This window comes from Penaeus monodon, chromosome 38, assembly GCF_015228065.2.
Source record: "Penaeus monodon isolate SGIC_2016 chromosome 38, NSTDA_Pmon_1, whole genome shotgun sequence".
Lineage (NCBI taxonomy): Eukaryota > Metazoa > Arthropoda > Malacostraca > Decapoda > Penaeidae > Penaeus > Penaeus monodon.
In genome coordinates this window covers 28214862-28224861 of record NC_051423.1, presented here as the reverse complement: position 1 = coordinate 28224861, position 10000 = coordinate 28214862, and the positions used below count along the sequence as shown (strand labels likewise).

At 36.4% G+C, this 10000-nt stretch overlaps 1 protein-coding gene across 1 annotated transcript in view; it reads right to left on the bottom strand.

The window, feature by feature from the left end:
• LOC119597144 (protein-associating with the carboxyl-terminal domain of ezrin-like) overlaps positions 1 to 4946 on the bottom strand; it is a 10217-nt gene extending 5271 nt beyond the window's left edge. The window contains 8 exon segments of the mRNA XM_037946648.1: positions 174 to 313; positions 997 to 1064; positions 1067 to 1194; positions 1845 to 2014; positions 2150 to 2241; positions 2614 to 2799; positions 3325 to 3441; positions 4782 to 4946. Coding sequence (XP_037802576.1) covers positions 174 to 313; positions 997 to 1064; positions 1067 to 1194; positions 1845 to 2014; positions 2150 to 2241; positions 2614 to 2799; positions 3325 to 3441; positions 4782 to 4838 — 958 coding nt within the window. The 5' untranslated portion in view covers positions 4839 to 4946.
• Between the last annotated feature and the right edge of the window lie 5054 nt (positions 4947 to 10000).

Below are 10000 nucleotides of genomic sequence, written 5' to 3'. Positions count from 1 at the left end.
AAGAGAGAGAAATAAGGAAAGAAAATTCTTCTGCACATAATAATCTAAAACTTTTATACACAGAAATCACTAACTACTGGTACAACTGCATGTAAATGAAAAAAAGAAAAAAAAGAAAGAAAGAAAGAATGACAAAGAAAGAAGAAGAAGAAGAAGAAAAAATTAACACCTACTTGACTGAGGTATGAGCAGCTTGGGCATAAGATGGGTTGCAGCTGCTGGATGCAGTAGCAGAGGACGACTCAATAGTGCTCCAGCCAAGGTACTTGAAACCAGCTCCTCTGGATACTTGCACAGGGAGTCGGCTAAAGACCTTTAAAGGGAATTCAGATTAAGTTGAGAGAGGGGAGAGGGAGTGGATAGGAGAGAGAGAGAGAGAGAGAGAGAGAGAGAGAGAGAGAGAGGAGTGAGGGGAGTGAGTGAGTGAAGTGAAGTGAAGTGAAGTGAAGTGAAGTGAAGTGAAGTGAAGTGAAGTGAAGTGAAGTGAAGTGAAGTGAAGAGAGAGGAAGAGAGACATACATATATATGTATGTATGTGTGTGTGTGTGTGTGTGTGTGTGTTGTGTGTGTGTGTGTGAGTGTGTGTGTGTGTGTGTGTGTGTGTGTGTGTGTGTGCGTGTGCGTGTGCGTGTGAGTGTGAGTGTGCGTGTGTGTGTGCGTGTGCGTGTGCGTGTAAATATGTTTAAACTTATCGCATTTGATAAGTGTCACACATTAGAGTATTGTGGAAATTAGAACACTTAGATGAAGTGAAAGGTAAACTGAAATGGATGAAAGACTTCCTTCATGAACTGCAAATAAGCATGCATGTTTATTTTCTTAGATGATTTAGGGTCATCATCAGATGAAGAGTACAAGAATTGTAATTGTCATATTGATTATATTTACCATCCTTGCAGAATGTAAATCATTTGCATTCAAGCAATCATCCACCCACCACTTCAAATGAACACCTGTAATCTTAGATGGAACAAAATACACTGAAATAACACTTACTTGACAAATTCTTCCCTCTTGTGATCCGAAAGCAGGAGGACATTGGTAAGATTGTGGTGGAGTTTCAAAAGTCATGGTGGAATATCTGGTGGTTTGCTAAAAGAGATAATCGAGGCCTCTGTGTCCAGTCCTTGTTCTTGCCGCTGCTGCGAAGCCAAGAAATGAACTCTTCCGCCCCGGCAATATCTGGGGACATAACTGTTCATAAGTGATGACCCCAGAGTGTTTGTGTGTAGTGTGTGTGTGGTGTGTGTGTGTGTGTGTGTGTGTGTGTGTGTGTGTGTGTGTGTGAGAGAGAGAGAGAGAGAGAGAGAGAGAGAGAGAGAGAGAGAGAGAGAGAGAGAGTGAGAGTGAGAGTGAGAGTGAGAGTGAGAGTGAGAGTGAGAGTGAGTGTGAGTGTGAGTGTGAGTGTGAGTGTGAGTGTGAGTGTGAGTGTGTGTGCGTGAGTGTGATTGCGTGTGCGTGAGTGTGATTGTGTGTGCGTGCGTGCGTGCGTGTGAGCGTGAGTGTGAGTCTGTGTGCATGTCCGTGTGCGTGTGCATATAATTACAATCCACAATTCTAGTTATATCAAATAATTGTTTACTACATAGTCATCTTCAAAGCTATGAGACTTTCACATTGGCATAAATCTAGTTTCCTACATCAGTTGTTCTGATAATTGAAAACAGCTTAAACTAGAAGTTATGTTTATTTTACAACACAACTTTCCATGTCAAATTGCTATTAAATGGCTTAGGTGATTGTGGATACATTATTCTATGAGACAGAGACTTTAGTTCTATAAAATTAACTCATGCAAATAACTTACACAATTATGTATAAACATTTTACAGCTTTACACTAACCTGCCACTCTGTCAGGTGTTAAAATTTCTTCTACGAGACAGGCAAATGCATAAGAATCGCGAGCATGTTGATATGCAGGTGTTATTCTTGCTTTATCATCCGGTGGTATTGATTTTTCATGACAGTAACCATTAATGTGTTCAATGTGATCTCGAGTTAGCTCCCCAAAACTGTCATGAGGAGAAAAGATTACATTTTACTAATTTACTTCAGTTATGCTCTCATCTTTTATATGTAACTATGAAAGCAGAATATTTACAAGTTAGATCTTTATTTGAAGCTTAATGAATATGCATTATTAGTACCTGCATGAATACTCCAGTCCCCATAATTTCCATGTTCCATCACTAGTGATGAATATACTGGCAGCACTGACATTATTATGACTTACACCAGCCTGTAGGTGAAATGTTACCACTTAATACTTCTTGATTTGTCTGATATTCTCTCTCTAGATATAAAGTCACAAAAATATACTTAAATACCGGTACATCTCCAAAAAACAAACAAAGAAACACAGAAGGATATGTATACATATACATCCACACAAAACATATTCAAATAAACACACATATACACACAAAGAAAGCTGAAATGAAATATAATTATACAATTACACTATTTACTATTACTTCCTGTTATGTTCACACATCTTAAAATAATCAGATAAATACAAAGGAACATCAAATCACATATATGAATACTCTTGGTAGCATTTCTAAATAAAAAAAATTATCCTAAAGTAATTTGTACATTAACATCACATTACCCTATCATGAAGAAAAACCAGAGTATCTATAATGGACAACAATCCAGCTGAGATGTGCAGTGGTGACATTTGATCCAAGTCGTGGTGTAGCAGTGGTTTTGCTCTTTCGGTTATTACAACAACTTCCCCTATAATACCACCATCGATGTACTTTAGTAGTCCTGGATGTCTGTATACACGACTGGCCTGTGGATGTGTGATACATTAGTAAATATTATTATAATCAATATGTTGGAATATACTAAATGTCAATGTAAATGTATCTAGTATATACATAGGGATATATCACATTTTGGTATATGTAACTACACATAAACAATACACAGAAGAGTGTGTGTGTGTGTGTGTGTGTGTGTGTGTGTGTGTGTGTGTGTGTGTGTGTGTGTGTGTGTGTGTGTGTGTGTGTGTGTGTGTGTGTGTGGGGTGTTGTGTGTGTGGTGTGTGTGTGTGTGTGTGTGTGTGTGTGTGTGTGTGTGTGGGGTGTGTGTGTGTGTGTGTGTGTGTGTGTGTGTGTGTGTGTGTGTGTGTGTGTGTGTGTGTGTGTGTGAGTGAGTGAGTGAGTGAGTGTGTGTGTGTATTATTTATAAAACATTGCTGTTTTATAAATAAATCATACACCTACAAATACATGACCAAGCCCACTCCCTCTCCCGCAAAACCACATATCCACCCACCCATTCATTTTTTCAATCACTCATCACCCATACACACCTGTAATGCCCTTTCAATATACGGCCTCTTTCTGGAACTTGGAGGATGAGCAGCTGAGAATACTGTAACAGGAACATCTCCCAATTCTCCTGGGGCCATTGTCCAGTCTTCATATACCTGTGGATACAAGAATGGATACTGGAGTTTTTAAGGATATGCACATACAGAGGCAAAAGTACATGTGTATTTTGCTTAGTGAGTTCTGGTTTAGAATACTTTTTTCAACTTAAAAGAGAAGGGGAAAAATCACACATTAAAGCTATCAATTTTGTCTTAAGATATTTTGAACTAGATGTAATAAAACCAAAAAAAATAATGCAAAGTAATGTATCAAAGAGGTTTAGAGGTTTTCTTTTCCCTTTAACATACAAGTTTTTCCCTATAAATATAATCTTAATATATGAAATGTCTGTTTATAAATGGCTTTGGAAATAAGCCATGTGTAACACCTAAGACTTGAATATACTGTTTGTACTCTACTTTTCTTCTGCTGGAAAAGAAAGAAAGAAAAAAAATCATACTATTTCCATGATAAAGTTCTTTCTGAAATATCATTACTGTTTTTTTATTACAATTATTCATTTTGGTATTTTCTTCTATCATCATTTACCTAATACTTATGGCAAGCTCAATACATATAATATACATAAACTTCAACTAAATCCATAGAAAAAATACATTTGCATATCTTTACAATACAATACAATAATAAGAACATGCCAGAAGGTATCAGATATATCATAAAATGTAGGAATTATAAAGTAAATAAGCATATATTCAATTGCCAATATATAAACATCTTATTTGTTTCATGAATCAGCAATACTTCAACTCAAAAAGTGAACAGCTGTCACTATCTCAAGCTGAAAGGAGTGTGTCTATCATAATCTGACCCATTTAAATATCTTCAATAAAAGGTAATATAGATGGAAACAATTAAAAGAGGCAAAAAGGCATAAAATTAGGTAAATTAGTGTGAGCAGATTCCTTTGCAACAATGAGTGACATACATGAACATATTTACAGTAAAGGGTTCATTCATACAATATCTATATATACACTTAATGTAATTACACAATATATAGAGAATATTATCCTAATTACAACTAATGAAGGTCTCTTAACGACTAACAAAATGCAGTGGAAGAGAAGCTCTTATACAAATCAGATCTTTGTATTCACATGGCTTATCACAATCCTCATAACATCCTGTCTGTCAGATTACTAATCTAGATATGATCTCTTATTAAAAAGTAAATAACACTAAATAATACGAAATTTGACTTCATATAGCAGTAAAAACAAAGATAACAATGATGATAACAAAATCCACGTCACACAACGCCTTCCATGGAAAATAAAATATATGATTAAAATTTCCCTGAAATTGACAGTTCAAAATAACAAAAGACCTTCCATTAAATACAAAAATAACAACGAACAGCACTCATACTCACTCCTCCTCGATCTCGATCCACCTCCAGCTGAGTAAAAGAACTGTTCCCATTCCCCATAATTCCCTTAAAACTGCGTAACCTCTCTCTTCTACAATAAATTATTAAAAATTCGGGCAGCCTTGTATAGGGGCGAGTTGTTTACGTCGACTGATCTGCGTTCGTGAACCAGCGGCATGCGTGTGAATCTGTGAATCCGGTATCAATCCGGATTTTATCAGTTTAGATAGTATGCATTAACTATCATTAAATCCTCAGAGAGATTTTTATTAGTTATCTAATGCCATGTGTATATATATGTATATATTTAAGTTGACCGATCTGCGTCCGTGGTTCGTCTGCATGCACGTGATTTTTTTTTATTATTTTTTAAATCCTGGTGCAACCCGGAAGTTTGTGTATTACGCTAAAAAAGCATATATTATATATCGACTTTAATATTGTCAATGGAATTAACATAGATTGTCTTATCTCATATATCCTATGTTGACTGGCCTGCACCCGTGAGCTGTCTGCATGCGCGCGAATCCGTGAATCTGTAAATCCTGTGGTTCATATAAAATTAGTATCAATGGTATTTTTTAATGTCAGGATTGGGTTTCTGTATGTCGTTTTAATTCATCTAATCCTTTACGTTTGGGTCTCATCCCTTTGAACATGAACATCAGAGCTGAAAAGGACCGTACCATTCAAGAATCAGCCAATTGTAACCATAATCGAATATGACCTTTTTTATTCATTGATACTAGACCAATATAACGATGCTTTTAACATTTTTATACCAAATCCAACACCTCTTTTCCCGAAGGTTTTATTTAGTTAAAACTACATCATTGTTATTTTCTTCACCTTCATTCTATGTTGCGTTAGTTTCACGAAAAAAAGTGTCTGTCGGTTTATGAAAATGATATTGCTATTTTTCGTATCTCATGTGAACTAAACATATGCAGGAGATGATAACGTAAATACTTTCAATCTATTTATAATCCAACACTACATATATACATTTAGAAATACACACACACATACATATGTGTGCATATATATATATATATATATATATATATATATATATATATATATATATATATATATATATATATACATATATATACACATACACACACACACACACACACACACACACACACACACACACACACACATAAATTTTATATATATATATATATATATATATATATATATATATATATATATATATATTATATTATATATATATATATAATACAATATCCAGTTATATATATATATATATATATATATATATATATATCTATATTATATATAATATATACATATATACATACAAACACACACACACACACACACACACACACACACACACACACACACACACACACACACACACACACACACACACACACACACACACAAACAGAAACCGCAACCTATAACGCCCCCCCAAAATACATAATGTACCGACCTGCAGAGTACCATACGTGTTTGTGACTGATTTGTGATGAAGAAAACTTAAGTCAAAACTGAAAGTTGGCAGTTATATACAATGTATATAAGCAAATAGTAAACACTCTCCGTGCTGATGATATATTAAAAAACGCTACAGAGAATATAGGTTTAATGGAGAGAGAGAGAGAGATCAGTTTCGGGATTGTTCTGGATCTTATGTTCATATGATGAAGTGAAAACAAAATAAAAAGGTAAAAATAAGTAAAAATTAAAATAAAATGATAATGATGAAACGGTTACAGACGGGTGACGTGGGGGAAGAGAGGGTAACACCGAAGGCTGGAGATCAAAAATGAATTTAATAGCGTAATTAGGGCTTCAACCAACTAGCAAAATAAAATTGTCCAATAGATGACGTGGGGAAAAAACGAATGGGGGTAAGAAACACGGAGAGCAGGTACGGACAGGTACACGGAAGAGAAAAGATGTCAGTCAGGCCAGGTCGGACTGTGGGGATCTACATATGGCAACAGTCCGAGAATGGTGAAGGTGAGCAGACTGTCTATAGGATTAGAGGATACCTATTTCTGTTCTGTAACTGAAGGTGAGCAGACTGTCTATAGGATTAGAGGATACCGATTTCTGTTCTGTAACTGAAGGTGAGCAGACTGTTTATAGGATTAGAGGATACCAATTTCTATTCTGTAACTGGACTGCTTGTAATGAAAGGAAATTCCGCCTGCTTTTCAGCTTAGACATCAGCTGAGGCAACAATACCGACTGACGACCTGAACGTCTGATAACCCGTGACCCGCTAATGGTAGGGTGTAATAGGTATGATCACTATAACATACTTCTGCTGAAAGACGCGTTGATATCACCAAAGTGCTGCATTTGACAGAAGGGACGTGGAGTAGCGTAAGTACACCCTTAGAGGTATACTAGAAAGACAGATAAAAGGACAAGAGCGAACTAGACTACAGTAAAGAGTATAAACCTGGCGAAATTTGGGTCTGCCTTTGAGTGCGTGAACAGAACGATGAGGAAAGTTCACTTCCTCAAGGTAAGACAGACTGAAGACTGGCACTGTGGAGTCTTTCTAAGGAGAGTGCTCGATGTCCAGATCAGCGTGGCAGCGAGGACATCGAGGATAGCCCATCTTATCGACAAAGAGACGCAGAAAAACCATCCCCCCCATTTAAGTCCCTGTAAACGTAAATGTTAGCGCGCAGAGAAATAAAGAAGTGACTACTCCTTCCTCAACACGGCTAGGGTGATAAGAGAAGTGTACGTAGATCCCGCCCGTAGATTATGTATGTATGAATATATATATATATATATATATATATATATATATATATATATATATATATATATATGTATATATATATATATATATATATATATATATATATACACACACACACACACACACACACACACACACACACACACACACACACACACACACACACACACACACATTTATGTATGTAAAATTACGGAATTATATTTCAATACACTTGCTGGGTTCCACTTTTGTACATCTGGCAGCCACTTCGATGTAAACATAACATAAATATTAATTTTATGAATGAGGCGAAAACCCTAGGTTGTTTATAACGAAGAGTGTGACTGGTAGAATTTAAACAACCAATTAGGGTATTAGTACCTATTTTAAAAACTACGCAAGCCATTTGATCTTTCGTTTTCTTCAAAGAAGTGACAACAAAACATGTAGTATTAGCTATTGTTGACTTTGTAGTGGGATATTTTAAAAACGCGATATCCGGGAATTGTTCGTTTATCGGCATGGTCTTCTTCTTTTAACGGTAGGTTCATGTCTGAGCCGCCGTGGTCACAGCATGATACTTAATTGTAGTTTTCATGTTTTGATGCTCTTGGAGTGAGTACGTGGTAGGGTCCCCAGTTCCTTTCCACGGAGAGTGCCGGTGTTACCTTTTTTAGGTAATCATTCTCTCTATCTTATCCGGGCTTGGGACCAGCACTGACTTGGGCTGGCTTGGCCACCCAGAGGCTAGGTAGGCAATCGAGGTGAAGTTCCTTGCCCAAGGGAACAACGCGCCGGCCGGTGACTCGAACCCTCGAACTCAGATTGATCGGCATGGTAACACCTATGAAAACAAAACGGCATTTTCCTCTTCTTGCAACACAATAATTTTCAATCATAGCTTCTTAAAACATGAAAACGCTTCATTTTTTAAACATCTATGTATGACAGCTAAAACAAATAAAAATCTTTGCTAACTCGCTGATGCCTCTGTACATCATGTTCCTCGTGGCTACACCATCTAGTAGCGGCTAAACAAACTAATGAAGTGACTATGTTTGTTCTTTTCACAACCAAGCACTGATTAAATTAATAGAAAACATGTTACGGCATATTCTTCCTAATGGAACATTATTTGAACGCAAAACCACGGTAGGACTAGAATGAATATGTGGATGTTTTATTATTGTGTGTGTGTGTGTGTGTGTGTGTGTGTGTGTGTGTGTGTGTGTGTGTGTGTGTGTGTGTGTGTGTGTGTGTGTGTGTGTGTGTGTGTGTGTGTGAGTAGATACACATTCATTGTAGCCCTACTGCGGTTTTGCGTTCAGTTAATGTTCTATAATGAAAATATAATGTAGTGTGTTTATTTATTGAATCAGTGTTTTGGTGTTTAGTTTTGGCGAAAAAGAAACCCTCACTTCATTAGTTCGATTAGCCGCTACTAGATGGTGTAGTTACGAGAACAATTTGCAAAGGAATGAACGATTTTGAAGAGTTTTGTTTGAAACAGCTGCCATACATAGATAGTTAAAGCATGAAGGTTTTCAAGTTTCAAGAAATATGCAGCTATACTGTACTTACTGAGTTGAAAGAAGAGGGAAATGCCGTCTCATCTCCATAGGTGTTAATCTCGATAAACAAACAATTCCAGGAAATAACACCTGAAAAATATCTCTCTACAAAGTCAAGAGTAATTAATATTGCATATTTTGTTATCACTTATTTGAAGAAAACGAAAAAGCAAATAGCTTACGTAGTTTTAAAAAATAAATACTAATGTACTTATTGGTTATTTATATTCTACACTCTTTGTTACGAACAACCTATATATATATATATATATACATATATATATAGGTTTTCGCCTCATTCATTAAAAAAATGCTGTTTACGCTATGTTCACATAGAAGAAGTTGCCAGATGTACAAAAGTGTAACCCAACAAGTGTACTGAAATATAATTCCAGATCTGTACTTTATATCCTCAATAACGAGGTTGTTTCCCCGTCGTAGCGGGTATTAGGACGCCATGACCGTTGAATAGTATGTATACCTCATGAAAAAAAGCAAGTGAATTTTCATTTGCTCATGAAACGATTTACGCTCTATCATAGAGAGAGAGAGAGAGAGAGAGAGAGAGAGAGAGAGAGAGAGAGAGAGAGAGAGAGAGAGAGAGAGAGAGAGAGAGAGAGAGAGAGAGAGAGAGAGATGAGAAAGAGATATGGATAAATTGATAGAAAGAAAGAGAGTGAGAGAAAGCATAAAGAGAAAGAAAATGAGAAAGCGAAGGAAAAGGGGTGGGGAGGAAGGCGAAAACGAAAGAGAGAGAGACCTGTGATACCTTCAAAGATTATCATGTATAGAAGATATAGTGCTCTACTAACACACACACACACACACACACACACACACACACACACACACACACACACACACACACACACACACACACACACACACACACACACACACACACACACACA